The sequence below is a fragment of the Cryptotermes secundus genome, unplaced genomic scaffold (genome assembly GCF_002891405.2).
Source record: "Cryptotermes secundus unplaced genomic scaffold, Csec_1.0 scaffold1382, whole genome shotgun sequence".
Lineage (NCBI taxonomy): Eukaryota > Metazoa > Arthropoda > Insecta > Blattodea > Kalotermitidae > Cryptotermes > Cryptotermes secundus.
In genome coordinates, this window is record NW_019742987.1 from 127528 (window position 1) to 143612 (window position 16085).

General features: G+C 37.9%; 1 protein-coding gene across 5 annotated transcripts in view; it reads right to left on the reverse strand.

The window, feature by feature from the left end:
• The window catches only part of LOC111873666 (receptor-type tyrosine-protein phosphatase epsilon), an 86106-nt gene that overhangs the window by 16367 nt on the left and 53654 nt on the right, over positions 1-16085 (reverse strand). For all 5 annotated transcript variants that reach the window (XM_023868580.2, XM_023868581.2, XM_023868579.2 and 2 more), the window contains 6 exons: positions 15361-15495; positions 11608-11748; positions 6756-6883; positions 5090-5225; positions 4258-4507; positions 2521-2735 (listed from right to left, as the gene is read on the reverse strand). In XM_023868580.2, coding sequence (XP_023724348.1) covers positions 2521-2735; positions 4258-4507; positions 5090-5225; positions 6756-6883; positions 11608-11748; positions 15361-15495 — 1005 coding nt within the window. The remainder of the gene's footprint in view (positions 1-2520; positions 2736-4257; positions 4508-5089; positions 5226-6755; positions 6884-11607; positions 11749-15360; positions 15496-16085) is intronic.

The window sequence follows — 16085 nt, forward strand, 5'->3', positions numbered from 1 at the left end:
ACTGCCAGTCTTTCCCTAATCTTTGCCACCACCAGGTAGTGGTCAGTATCACAATCTGCTGCCCTGAATGATCGGATTCTGTCTCCTATATATCAAAATATGGTCTATTTGATTGTGTATCTTCACATCAGGAGATGTCCAAGTGAATTTATGGATGTTACGATGTGGGAACATTGTACTTTTCACAGTAAGATTTTTTGATGTGGCAAAGTTTACTATTCTAACTCCATTATCATTACTAATTTCATGCAAACTCTCATTCCCAATTGTTGGTTTGAAAATGTCTTCCCTCCCTACTTTGGCATTGAAATCTCCTAACAAAATTTTCATGGGGTACTTCGGGAATTTATCAAATACATGTTCTAGTTCTTCATAGAATCTATCCTTTATGTCATCAATTTTATCTTCTGTTGGGGCATGAACATTCATAACAATGATATCACACCAGCAACCTTTTAGTATTATATATGATATCCTATCACTAACGAAGTCTACCCTCTTAACTGCTGATACGATTCTCTTATGTATGAAAAAACCTGTACCTAATTCATGATTTTCATTCCCCTGTCCGTAGAAAAATGTATATTCGCCTGCTGGTGCGATGCCACCTCCATCTCATCTGACCTCCTGTACTCCCACTAAATCTAACTTGTATTTTAAGATTTATTCTGTCACTGCCCTGAGTGAATCTGCCTTATACAAACTTCATACATTCCAAGTTCCAAGTCTCATATCCATTTTCATTAGCTTAGGTCGTTTATCCAAGGAATCAGTCCAGGTCCGAGGCTTTGTGTTCATTTTCGTAACATATTGATTTTTTACAGTGCGGAGTTGTTAGCCCCACCCCCAACCCCCAAGCTGGAGGGCCATCCCTTGTCAGCTGTCCACGACTGCTTATTCAATATATTCGCAGCTTCCCTCCAAAACTGGAAGGCGTCTCCTCCATCCGCAACCTGAGGACGCGCCATGCCATGGTGACAGGGACCCACCTAACATGGCCTCTTTCCTTTACTATCTGTTTTAATATTATCCTATCATTTTCATTTTAATCTTTGAGGTTGTTACTTTCTACAATAATTCATGCCTAAAATATAGCATGAATTTCTCGTTTATCATTTTCCTTTCCAAGTTAGACGCTATATCTCATAACCATAAAAGATGGATGTATCAGACCGTGTTTACTAAATTCACTTATGAAAACGAAAGAAAGAAGAGTGATGTTATGTTATGTTATGTTATTTAGAGAGGGTGGGTTTCCCCATGCACCCCGACCAGTTTGATCTATTGTGCTTCCCTCTATGATATTCTACCAGTCTCTATACCCTACCGATAAATGGTGCTTACCATCAGTCCTGCCAAGCAAGCGAGTTCGGTCACTTGCTTAGCGGTGTCTATAATGCTTCCCCCATCTATCAGAGGCCTTAGAGACTATTGTTGGGCGGGAAACGTCCTGGAATTTGGCTCAGTGATCCCCTTTGGGGATATGAGGTTCTTTTACGTGCCGTAAAGTTACGACACAGGATACACAGCTTAAAGTCCCTCCCGGAGGACTTGTTCCCTGAATTATTTGCTCTTAAAAATTCGACGACCTCTGCCAGGTATTTGAACCCGCGTACCACGAGTCATGAGGTGGGAACGTTACCTCTAGACTACGGAGGCCGCTTAAGAAGAGTGATAGTGACCTCTTTAAAATAGCAGATGCTTCCATATTACTTCATTTTTATTATCATAACTGGTTATTGGTTATTGTCTAAGTGATACATTACACCTTGTTTCATCTTTTATTGTGTGTATATGCAATATTATATTTTTTGTTTTCTTTTCATACAGTGTATATGCTTTTGTTGAGATGCGCTGAATTGAAGATATTTAAAGATGAACTTTATTTTTAATATGATGAACAAGTTCTTCGTTTATCACGAACACTCACGACTCAACCAATCTTCATTTTCTGCACAGGAAGTACATACAGTGCAACCTAGTGTCCTTACTATAATCCTTACTCAAAAGAATAGTACCAAGAGGCACACATATAACCTTTGAATTGCAGGAGTTTTGTATGTCTCCTCTCTCATGCATACTTTATAATTGGCCTTCGGGCTGTTGAGTAAGCATGTAGATAAGGAAATAAGTGAAATCTATTTTCCCAAAGGAATCACTTATTCCTTATTACCAGTGATTCCTCTGATGATGTTCACGAGATATTTAGTATTTCTTAGCTCTTGTCCAATGGCTCCAAACAGATAGTGCTCTATTTTCCTGACCACCAAAATGAAAATCGTTGCACATATAGCGTGTTTCGTGTGTCACGCTACAATATGATGCATCATTCAGAATTTCATTTGTTTGGTTAAAACTGTATACCCATTCCAGTACAGGTTATTCAAGCAATTTCCCATTTAAGTATTATCTGATGTTAGTAACAAGCTCATGAGACACAGGAATAGGTCCTTTTATAAAACCATTTGTTCCCTTCAGATCTCTGTCACTTATTTTGTATTTGTTTGTATGTTAACAAACCTTAATTTGCGTTTCTACTTCATTCAGCACCACGATGAGAGATACATTCTTCTCAGCTATAAGTCTCCAGAAGTCACCGACAGTTGATGTCAGTGGAAATTGTGTAGCCACAAACTGATCCTTGAGCCGGAACCCATCCACATACACGGCATTTATATACTCCGAGTTCACATCCTCAAAAGGATATCGAGTGATGAATAATCTGCCACTCTGACCTAATACATGAAATAAAAATGGTAGAATCAGTTAGTTAATAAATAATTATCTGACCTGTCCAGGATACATTCCTTAAGTTATTTCTTTTATTCTTGATTCAATTAATGATACTGTCAGTAGCCCATTATTATTATTATTATTATTATTATTATTGGAGGGGGGGGGGTTTCCCCATGCACCGCGACCAGTGGTCTACTGTACGTCCCCCTGTGATATTCTACCAGTCTCTATACCCTACCGATACTGGTGCGTGCCATCAGTCTTGACTCAGCCAGCAAGTTCGGCCTCTACTGGCTCAGCGGTATCTAGATGCTCCCCCCCCCCATCTACCAGAGGCGTTAGAGACTATTGTGGGGCGGGAAACGTCCTTGTAATTTGGCTCAGAGACCTCCTTGATGCATGAGGTTCTTTTACGTGCCGTAAAGCTACGACACGGGACCCACGGCTTAAAGTCCCTCCCAGAGGACTTGTTTCCTGAATTTTTCCGCCCTTAAAAATTCCATGACCTCTGCCAGGTTTGAACCCACGTACCTTGAGTCATGAGGTGGGAACGTTACCCCTAGACTACGGAGGCCACTGCCAGTAGCCCATATTATACAATATGTGGAAAGGTAAGAGGATTAGTGAACAGTATATTGGAAAGGATATGGGAAGTAGCAGACTTAGCATAATTTGAGGCACTATTCTGGTATTTGCCTGGAGAGAGATTCCTCTCTATTAATTTATTAAGTTACTGTTTACTGCTCTACTTATTTCTTTCTAATTTACTGAGTGACATTGTCAGTAACTCAGATTATATTATGTCCAGTGATTGGATGAGAGATAATAAAGAATTGGGAAGGATTTGGAAGGCAGTGGTTATGGTCTAATTTGTGATACTGTCCTGGAATGTGCCTGGAGGGACTGAGGAACATCACAAAGAAACCTCACATTCAGGACAGTCAGTGATCCTCATGAAACTCCAACAGGTGTCTTCCAGAATATAAGCCAGAACCATTCTCACTTGGACTAGTTTGCTCTGTCCATTATTGTGTTACAATGTAATCCAAATTACAAAATCCTGAAAAAAATGTTGCAAGTCTTTCCTGTCAACTCTGGCACATAATCCTAAAGACATGTAACTATAAAATTCTGTCTAAGATAGCCTTTCAGTATGCAATGGGAACCAATATCTCAATACCAGAGATGCTGCTAGACACAAAGGAGTTTTATTCCATGACGTTGCCTACTGAAGATATTAACTATTCTCAAAGAAGTTTCAGACAAACTGCAGACAGCCGAAGTGATAACAAGTTGAAATTTGAAGAGTTTTATCTTCTTGAATATAATGCAATGTAGTCCACTGAAATGCAACCATTTCTTCAGGATTAAACAATAAGCCATGCAAGAAACCAGCATAAAGCAGGCAGCAGGCTCTGCTCTAGGTTGTAATAATTTTACATAATAAAAGATTTTGACCTGTCAGTTTTGTCTTAAAATATAAAACTCATCTTCCTGTCAAGTAAATGTGGTATTTCTTACCTGGCACAATTTTCTGGGATCTGTTCTTGGATTTATTTGCTGGCACTTGTGAGTGGCTTGTCTGTACAGAGGTGGAACTGAGTGCTTGGTCTTGCCAACTCAGCTCATGCATACGCTTGAATTGTCGCAGCATCGCACCTGTCTGTCGCAACTCATTTACATGCTTTTCCAAGTATCCATCACATGTGACGCTAGATGGTTCAGTCACCAGACATTCCAGTAGAACCAGATGAACAAACTTATATTGATTCTGTAAGGATTTCACATAAGAATATTACAAGTCACATCAGAATTGGTTAATTGTAAAGGGTAGCATGTCCAATGGGTGACAAATAAACATTCTCCTTTTCCAGCTAACTGATTCAGTCTACCATACTGAATTGCTCCACTATAGTTGTGTAACTTGTAGGTTAATGGAATCACTAAGATGGTATGAAATTTGAAGTATAAAGAAAGTCATACTCTGCACAGTGGAACTATCACACTTCAGATTACCAAAGTTAAAAGCATATGTGTACAACAGTCCACAATTCACTTTTTGATACACAGGGATCATAAATGATCCTGCTGTTGCCTACTGTAGCGTGCTGCAGTACTATGCCATTCAGTGATGCTTTGAGGAAAACAGATTTCATTACAAGAAATGCATATTGAAGTGAGACATGAAACATCTAGTGAGAGATTATGACTTGAACAAAAGTATTTTTTTTACTGATTCTCAAGAGATGAGGTAAGTACAGTCAATAAATTTCTGTTCACATGCTTTACTTTACTGTAGTTTCTGTCAGACTGAAATTTCTCATTTGAACACAATTATGAATATGGTACATACAAAATTGTCCACCATATTGGCTCGGTGTTCTCTAATTTGTTGCTGGAATGCTAGTACATCCACATAACGTTCTGCTGCAGCCATTCGAAGACAAACATCTGAAAGGATGATGGTTCCAGTTCTTCCTACTCCAGCACTAAAATTAAATATGTCATTAGAGGTGACTGACCTTCAACTTAATTTCTACATACTACAAATATTTTCATGTCCTTGTCCTTATCAGGTACTAGTATATATAAACTTCCGTACAATCTCAATGTTTGCCTCTAAGGTTTCAAGAAATCCATAAAAGTTAGGATTGCTGATCTTGTAGCCTTTGATTTCCAGAAAAATGACAGGCCAAAGATTCATAATTAAGACTTGAATAGCCCTCTTCACATAAAGCAGCACACCATTTGAGTGACATATAAAACTTAAGCCAATATTTTTGCAGAGTAAATAACAGCATGATAGCCATAAGGAAATCTTGTTTAATTTTCAATTTAATTTCGATAAATAATGTGCAACTGGAATAGCAATGTAAACTTTTGTATGAAGACTCCATAAACATACCTGCCAGTTCTGAGCGAAATATTGTTTGCAAGTCAACAGATAGAAACCTGGTGATGTTCTGAACCTTTGAGGTAATATCTGACAAATTTAATAAGGACTGAAATTTGCATTAATCAGAATTGAGATTTCTAGGTATTTACATGACAGGAAACTTAAAATGGGGCGCCCATGCTCGATTTTTAAGAGCTAAGCTATCCAAAGTAGCTTATATGATAAAAACATTAAAAGCAACTATGAGCCCGTACATGATAAGAAATATCTATTTTTCAAATTTTGAGTCTTCTCTGCGGTGCGGTATTATAGTATGAGGAGGGGATAATGAAAGTGACAAACTCTTTAAAATGCAAAGAAAGGTTTTTCGAATTATATGTGGGGTTAATAATCAAATGTCATGCAGACAAATTTTTAAAGATTATAATATTTTAACGTTGGCTGCACTATATATACTTGAAGCGATATGTTTTATTAAAAAATATAAAGACTTCATGGCAAAAAGAATTGGACATCCATAATTACAATACACAAAGAAAATTAAATTTACATGTAAATCTTTGCAATACAGTTCTTTTTAAAAAATGCGTGATAAATATGGGAATCAACTTGTATAATAAGGTCCCTGAGCATATAAATTAAAGAAAATTTTTAACTCTTTTGAGAGGGACTTAAAATCCTTTCTATTGAAACATTCCATTTATTCCGTGGATCAATTTATGTCCCTCTAATTCTTATGTGAGTGTGTATGTAATGACAAACATCTTGTCCTCACTTCTGGTTATTGAACTGCTGTAAGTGGGATGATGTACTGTATGACTGATGTGTATGAAATGTGTAGGTAGTTCAGCTTTATAGTACTGTTGACTCATGTACAATATGTATGTTATATTAATATGTAGTTACTGACTTGTTCTATATTCAGAGGTTGTATTGCCAAATATGGATTCTTGGAACAAACAAATTGATTGATTGATTTATTGATTAAATAACAAGCGCTTCAAAAATATGAAATGAAATAACATGACGGTAACATATCTGTAGAACTACAAATCTATGCAAAGAAAAATTGAGTGTTATATGTTCTGCTTGAAACTTGTTGCCTTATTCACAAGCAACATACCTGCAGTGTACCACAATTGGGCCAGAGCCTTTTGGTGCTGCAAGCAGCTTCTTGAGGTATGATGCCACAGACTGAGGGTACAGTGGCACACCATGGTCTGGCCATGAAGTAAAATGAAGGTGTTGGATCTAAAACATGCACACCAGAACAAAAATAGATGGTCTCTTCAAAATGAGATCAAATAGTCACACAGACACTATACCCCTAATATGACACATTAGAAGGCGTTCATATTACAAGACCTCATTCCCATGTGGAGGTTGGGTTGAATACCTCCACCATAGCCCAGTAAGTCATAGTCATCATCATCAGTAATCTGTCAAGATGAGAGGTCCACAGTCTCTTCCAAAACAATTCCTCCATTTGATGCAATCTAGAGTTTCTCCTTCAAATGACAGTATCCTCTTCTGTCCCCAAGGTCATCCAGCATCTTCTTATGTCTTCTTCCTCGTCTTCTTGTCACTTCTATCTGCCCCTCTATCTTTCCTTCACTAACTTCTTTTAGAAGGCAGTTTCTGCGTAAAACATGACCAATCCAATTAGCCTTCCATTTTCTTAGAGGCAATGAAAAGAAAATTCTCGAATCTGAGAATCGCGAGTCCCACAGGACTCAGACCTGAAAGTGACTGCACTGGCGAGGGCCAGCAGCAATTATAAATGCAGACCCCTCCCTCTTATTAGAGAGTGCCCCACATCAACAACCCTGAAACCGTCTGACAGTAATAAAAATCTAGTTGTAAGCACCAGATGGGTGCTTTTTTCCAAGACAGACTGGCTGACTGACCATCGGTCATAATATAACTATGATTTTGATGTTCAGATACCTCCACCATAGCCCTGCGAGTCATAGGAGGCAACAAAGTGAATCTAGAGTGTGTGGGGTATAACAGGGCCACTCTGTTCCTAGGGGAGATAAATATGGGAACCTGTACCTCCAGTTTGAGGGAGTCTCAATTCTGGGTCACTAAAATATGGTCATGAGTCCTACATGACTTGGACCCAAAAATGACTGTGCTGGCAAGGGCGAGCAGCAGTTGTAAATGACAGATCCATCCTTTCATCAGAGAGGATGTTACATAAGCAGTATGACCACAAATGTTCAGCTGGAAAAAAAAATACTGGTCATCAGTTTTTAGGGGCTTGTCACCAAGATGAACTGATTGGCGGTAAACCACCAGATGTAAAGTAACTCTGACTCTTGAGATTATGCATTCTCATTCTTCAAGCAGTGTGCTCTGTCCCTGTCCCAGCAATTAGCTACTTACAGAGTAAAGAACTTACTTTTTTTATTATTTTAGTATGACTAGATAATTTCATATGTACTAAATATTGGTGCTAAATATTGGTGTCCAAGATAGCTTTACAATATACTGGGCCGCACGCTAGATTGTGTCCTAGTATAATGACTTAATGCAAGCACACATATATGCCTGTGTACTCAGGTAATAAAGGTAAAGTTATCCCCATGTTTCATTAAGTACCATTACATGAAGGCAATTTGGGGAGTGGAGAAATAGTGTCATGCTCTTTTAAGCGTGTCACTAGATGGAGGTGAGCGGCCTGCTTCATACTCCAGTCATGTCACCCCTATGAAGAGAGCCTCACAGTACCATTCACTTAGGAGTGTGGATGGGCCCCACAGCCAGTCTGCACACTGTGGACAAGAAATATCTCTTGCTCCTGATTTCTCAATCATTTAGCCCATAATTTATTCACTATACCAACTCAGTTATGGCATTTCTTGTCACATTGTGGAATTAGTTAATGCAAAGATAGACTTACTCTACACTGACACATGTAGCTGGGAATGACCTTGCATCAATACTTCTTTGGTAAATGTTTTTGTTTAATTTCATCATATGTTGAAACATACCGGTATTAAAACATGCTTCTCAGATGAACTACTGTATGTGCCACTTAACTACCATGACATACATCTTCCACGGAATTAAACATAAACATTATCATATTTTTCAGACCCACATTCATATTTCTTATCTACTGTAAAATGCAGTATGGGGAGTGGATGTATAAATCCACATTTTATTTTGTCTGTGGTTCTGTATGGGTAAAAATCTTGGTCTCTGACATTAAGGGAGGAACACAGACTGATGGCGGTTGAGAACAGGGTGTTGAGAATAATATTTGGACTGAAGAAAAATGAAGTGACAGGAGGTTGGAGAAAACTGCATAATGAGGAGCTTCATAACTTGTACTCTTCTCCAAGTATAATTAGAACGATCAAGTCAAGGAGGAGGATGAGATGGACAGGGCATGTAGCATGAATGCGAAGATGATGAATGAATATAAGACAGTGGAGGGAAAGCGACCACTGGGAAAACCAAGATGTAGGTGGGTGGACAATATTAAAATGGATCTTAGAGAGATAGGATGGGATGGTATGGACTGCATTGATCTGGCTCACTAGGGACCAGTGGAAGGCTCTTCGGAACACAGTAATGAGCCTTAAGGTTACATAAAATGCTGGGAATTTCTTGAGTAGCTATACAACTGGCATTTTCTCAAGAAGGGCTCAGCTCCATGAGTAAGTAAGTGATTATGAAGTATATATATTTATATTATGAAAAGATATACCCAGGGCCCTTTGTGCATCAACTGATCTGCTGGTTGTATGCAGTACTAATTCTGCCAGCAGTAGTCTCTCTGTTGTCATTTTAATGAAAAATTCTTACTTAGAAAAACTTCTTGAAACATCTATTTTTCACTTTCTCAGTATTGGGTGCTATGATAACACTATTAATCACAAATGGATTTGAGGCGAAATCCCTAGTCATTTCATAAGTATTTTATATTAACAATAATGAATAATTTAACGGGCAATATGACCCTAAGCATTTACTCAAACAGAGTACTATCTTCTGGGATGTGAAGTCATTTAGTCTAATATGTACTGCCTCCATTTTCAGGGTCAAAGAGTAAGCCTAGCCAGAAAGTCCCACCCCTTATACATCCATTCATCCATTCATTCATTCATTCATTCATTCAAGCCAAGCCAAGCCAGCGACCAGCAACCAACAAGATGCAGGTAGCAAGCAGATTGCTGCTGATATCTTGCTGGTAACTTGGCTTGCACTTTGACTTTAAAAGTGCAGCCAATACGATCCTCCAAAATGTTAGTGAACTTCTATTAGATTATGCAGAATCACAGCCCAGAAGATAATACTGTACTTCGCCTAGTCACTACAGTGAGAACCTGAATTCCAACACAGTGATTCAAGTAATTCTGTCTGGTATATTATGAAAATATAACCAGTTTTCACTGATTTATTTTTAAGTCCTAATGTGAACTCTCGCTGTACATTCAGTTAAGACAGTGGTTATCAAACTGTGGGGCGCGACCCCCGGGGGGGGGGCTTGAAAGGGGGGCGCAGCATACTTTCCTATAGATAAAAATTAAAACTGCCCTAAATCAATTAGAAAAGTAAAAACAAATAAAAATACATATAGAAAAACTTTTGATGAGCACAGACTTTAATTATCATGAATTTCAAAATAACTAATAATAATTATTCTCTTTACCGGCAATTATAAAATGCTTATGCTAGAGACAGCATTGATAGTTCGGCAGCAGCCTTATCCTCTGAAATCCTCTGAAGTCTAGACTTTTTAAAATGCTGTGTAAGGAAATGGGTGCTGAACACACTGCTCTGTTGTTTTTTAGTGATGCTCGATGGCTTTCAAGAGGCAAGGTATTAAAGAGAATGTTTAACCTGAGGCATGTGGTGTTCTGTTTTTTAAATGGGGGAAATCACTCACTGGCAGACAGTTTCAGCAACAAGGATTTTTTATTGAAAATGGCTTACCTCACAGATATATTTGAGAAACTAAATATCCTCAACACTTCACTTCAAGGGAATGAGGCAACTGTACTTTCTTGGAATGACAAAGTGAAGGCATTCATGAGAAAATTAGAGCTCTGGAGAAACAGTACGGAAAGAGACACGCTAGACATATTCCCTATTCTAGTGTCGATGGTAGAAGACACTGATAATCCAGTGCTTCCAATGAACATAAAAAGCTGCCTACTTGATCATCTCATAATGTTGAAAGTCCATTTCGAGAAATACTTTTGCAATGATTTTAATAAATTTAATTGGATTAAAAATCCATTTGAAAATGCTCCTAGGCCATCATCTCTGAATGTAAATGAGCAAGAACAACTCATCGATCTCACTAGTGATACTTCATTAAAAAGTAAATTTAAGGAATTATCTTTGTTGGAGTTCTGGATACATATTGGCAAGGAATTCCCAACTTTGAGCCAAAAAGCATTGAAGATCCTGATTCCTTTCGCAACAACTTACTTATGCAAGACCGACTTTTCTGCTTTGGCAGCTATAATGTCAAAGTATTGCTAAAGAAGTTAGAGTGGCCATTTCTGATATTACAGCACGTTTTGATAAACTTTGTTCTCAAAAGCAGGCCCTTCCATCATACTGAACTTTGATATTTAAATGTTTGATTTTCTTTGCAGAAAAAAAATAAATACTTGTTAGTTAAATGTCGTTTCATTTCAATACATATTTTGGTTATTGCAAGTGTTAAAACTAATTTTTGTTGTAGGCATAGTATTGTGATACTTCAATTTTGAGTAAAAAACTGCTAAATAGTATGTAGAAAAACGCAAAATAAACTGAATAAAACGTCAATATACCATGACTTCTACTTTGATAGAAAAAAAAAACAGGCTGGGGGCCTGAGAGTATTTTCTCTTGTCAGGGGGGGGGCTCAGAGGTAAAAAGTTTGAGAACCACTAAGTTAAGACATCTAAGCTGTTTTAAAAAAGTAATTGAATATGATATCTACATAAATAATTTTCTGCTCATGATACCTTTCTTGTCTTTCCCTTACAGGTAACATTTAGCACTCTGAATGTGAAATCTGCAAATACTTGACTTGAAACATTCAGAACAGATACACAACCATGCAGAACCTCTTGTCCAATTTCTGGCCAGTATTGCTCACACTTCAGCTGAAACATAATCACAATGCATGTTACACTGCACAATTATAGCATTTTGTTTGTACACTGATGTATGTTGTATCATTTACCATCTAAATGTAACTGACCGCTGTGTGTATTGAACATCGCCCTTTCTTCGTACTTCACATCAGGCCTGCTGAACCTTTCTCGTCATGCAGACAACTTCAGCAAAATTTGGTCTATATGTAGATAACATGAAGTTCAATACATAAAACATGGAATGTATATGTATATTTATAATTATATATATACATATGTATCTTATCTGAGTATTTTTCAATATATTATATTCAGTAAACTCTACCGATAATAATATAAAAATTGCAAACAATTCAATTTCAAACTTAGTCTACCGTGTATTTATTTTTAGCACAGTTAAAAAAATGAATCAGTAATTTAATGTAGGGCTCATGAATAAAAAGCTCATAACATTTTCCAAAAATATTATATGCATTTTCACATAGTAAAACCTTAAGGAAAACAGAAAAAATATAAGCCGATTCACATATTAATTCAGTTTTTATCACAAAAACTTTAACAAAAAACAACATAAGATAGTTACAGGGTTTGTCCGAAAAGTAATGTCAGTGATTTTATTGTGAAGTGACTATACATCGCAGCGCGCTCAGACCGTTTGGGATCAGTGGAAGGGGAAGTCAACTTATGAACGTGCAGTCGCTTAGTCATCTCCGAACTTCCTGAGAGTGACGAAAGGCTTTTCCGTGAAACTCGTTTTTGTTTCCCATGCAAGCCGCAATGCAGCGCTCCTTGGAACAAAGGATTGCCATCAAGTTTTGTGTGAAACTTGGCAAGTCTGCAGTGGAAACTTTTCCAATGATAAAGACGGCCTTCGGTGATGATTGTTTGTCGGAACGTCAGGTCTACCGGTGGCACAAGGCCTTTTTAGAAGGCCGTGAAGAGGTCGGCGATGAAGCCCGCGCTGGACGGCCATCAACAAGCACCACCGACGAAAATGTGACGCGTGTGAGAGAACTTTTGAACTCAGACCGTCGTTTGAGTGTTCGTTTAATGGCACAGACATTAAACATTCCAAAAAGTACCGTTCACGAGATTGTGACGAACAATTTGCAGATGTGAAAAGTGTGCGCAAAGCTGGTGCCCAAAGTGTTAATGGACGACCAAAAATCGCGCAGAGTTGAAACGTGCCAAGAACTTTTGGACTTTTGTGAACGTGACCCTCACTTTTTAGACAATGGCATCACAGGTGACGAGACTTGGGTGTTTGAGTACGACCCCGAAACAAAAAGGCAAGTGCCAAGTGGCACACCTCGGCATCCCCTCGCCCCAAGAAGGCCAGAATGAGCAAGTCAAAGGTTAAGGTCATGCTCATTGTGTTCTTTGACATCAGGGGGCTCGTCCACCACGAGTTTGTACCACATGGTACAACCATCAACGCCAAATTCTACGTGGAAGTGCTAAAGCGACTCAAACGAAGGGTTTATCGCATCTGGCTCGACATCGTGGACGATTGGAAACTTCACCATGACAATGCACCAGGCCACATCGCCTTCCTCGTGACCTGCTTCCTGACCGATTCAAAGGTGCCAACGGTTCCCCAGCCTCCTTACATTCCTGACGTGGCTCCCCCAGAGTTCTTTTTGTTTCTGCGCTTGAAAACTCCCATGAAAGGACATCATTTTGGGACAGTTGAAGACATCAAAGAGGCTTGCACCAAGGCTCTAAAGGACATTCCAGAGAAGGACTACCACGACGCCTTTGATGCCTGGAAATCTCACTGGAAGCAATGTATCGATGCAGAAGGAGCCTATTTTGAAGCCTTTTGATGTGTTGTACCGATCTAACCAATAAATGTTTTTTAATCGACTCACTGACATTACTTTTCGAACAAACCCCTGTATAAGAAACATGAAAGATGGTAGATTAACAGATATTAGATCCATCTAATAAAACATGTGGTTTGCTTTGTTCTGTTAAAGAAAATGCAGTGTGAGTATATGTCATGTTTTCTTAGGAAAATCATCCTTCTGAATAAAATTATGTAATTTTATGCAATGTGACACTGCTGATCACTTCACCTACTTCATTATAGCTATGAATGTATTTGGTAATAGCCAATGTCATTAAATCATTTAAGTGTTCATCATTTAATAATGATCTGTATTCTGACTTCGGTATTTTCAGTGCTGAAAATCTGAATTCTCCCAAGTAAAACCAAAACATGAACTCAACTTTCATAACAGAAATTAAATATGATACTTCACACTGTATCCCTACAACAAGCTTACTATATTTAGGAGTGCTTTTTCATTAAAATTATAGATAAATGTTCTATATTTATATTTATATTTATTGCCACTGAATTGGCAAGCTATTTTCTTTTGCTATTATAGAAAAACTAAGAAGCAAACATTTGAATCTAACATGAAAACCACAAGATAGCCACACACAGGTTCACTTAGGAACATGCTGGTGTACTAAGAACGAGGACAAGTCAGACTTACTCACATACTGCATACCTAGCAGCTGCGGAAGTGGACCCCCAGTTCCATAATCCTAAAATACTTATAGCTAAAGATGTTTCCCACTATGTGCTGTGTTTCAAATTACATAAATTTTAACTTGGATGTGATATATTCCACAGCAAGACCAACTGTAAGACCGACAAAAAAAATCTGCTGCTGGTGCCTTCACATCTGCAAGTGGTTAACTAGAAAACATCCCTGTAACTATAGATATCAGCAACTGTCGATTAAGTGACTTTAATCCAGGAGAACTACCACTAACAGTAAGGATTTATGACAGGGCCACTTAGGAATGTGGAAGTGGTGGTATGTTTTCTTTCAGTTTCCCATGAAATGGGTGGGATTACTTTGGGGTTCTATCACTCCATTGCTAGGTGACAGGGCCATTTAGGAATGTGGAAGTGGTAGTATGTTTTCTTTCATAGTTTCCCAGGAAATGGGTGGGATTGCTTTGGGGTTCTATCATGCCATTGCTAGGTAAAGGATCAGAAAACTTTTCTCACTTCAGATGTCTCCAAAGGTAACCTAACACTGTGTCACTGGCTACATATTGCTCATGAGCTACAGGTTGGGCAGGCCTGCTTTAGAGAAATTTATTATGGAATATTTCAAGGTTTCTCTTGGTCCTAACTCAGTAAACACGAGGACAGTACCTAAAAACAGGTCAGAGCCACTTTCTCCTACAATCCTGACTTGTTAAAAATAACCCTACCATTTCTCAAAATATTTTGCGTAACTTTCAGTCAGTATAGCTTAATTATATATGTCCAGTCTGCTGCAGTCTCCTTTTTTAGAGAATCTAACAGTAATGTGTCAATGGAAGGATGATACTGATAGACGTCAGGAAGAGAGGAAAGTGCTGACAAGGAATCAAAAAGAAAAGATTGTAGGCCAGAGAATTTTCATTCAGCCAATAAAATAAATAAATGCCAGAAGACAACGCTGAAGATGGAGATGATGATGATGACGACGACGAAGAAGAAGAAGAAGAAGATCAACAGCGACAACACAGTGTTAATTACAATAGCTCAGTTATGTAAGTGTGCCTACATTCAGCTGACACCGACACTGAATGAAAGACAGTATTTTTGTTTACCTTGCCACTCTCCACAATATTAGCTAGCATGGCAATAACTTGTACATGTTCTTGCCATATCATTCTCCAGAAGTCTACAACTGTGTTGCGTTTAGGACCTTGTGTTGCAATGTAGAAGTTGGGAGAGTTGTAACCCTAGAATCAATATCCAAAATACTGGTAAGAACAAAATAGAACTGAGCCGTAGGTGCATAATTCTCTTGAATATGTGGGCCACACAAATAATTATATTTAGTGTGATATGCACTGTATTTGAGCAATGCCTGACTTTTAGAACATTATTATATTAATATACTATTATCATTAACTTTTAGATCCCATTTGCTGTATCAAATTTAGAAGAAGAAGAAAACTGTACCTGAAAAGCAGAGATAAACAATTTATTAAACATCACTCACAACAAATATTCTCAACTTTTCTGTCATGCAGTCTAGATCTGTATATATATAGTCATTCTTTCCATATCACATTTCTCTTAATACATTAAAACAAAAACAGTAAGCCAACTGTGATATAACATATGAAATGAAATATTTTAAAATCAATTTATTTTGTGTGACTATGTAACTTCTATAATTAAGTTTCAGGGTTTGTTTTCGGATGCATATAGACTTACAACAAGATTTACAGGTTTTAACAATTAGAACTTGAACTCCCCATGGTAGTCAAGTTTAACATTACCTCTCATAAATACTGGCATCATTATATTGTAACGTGTTTTGCCA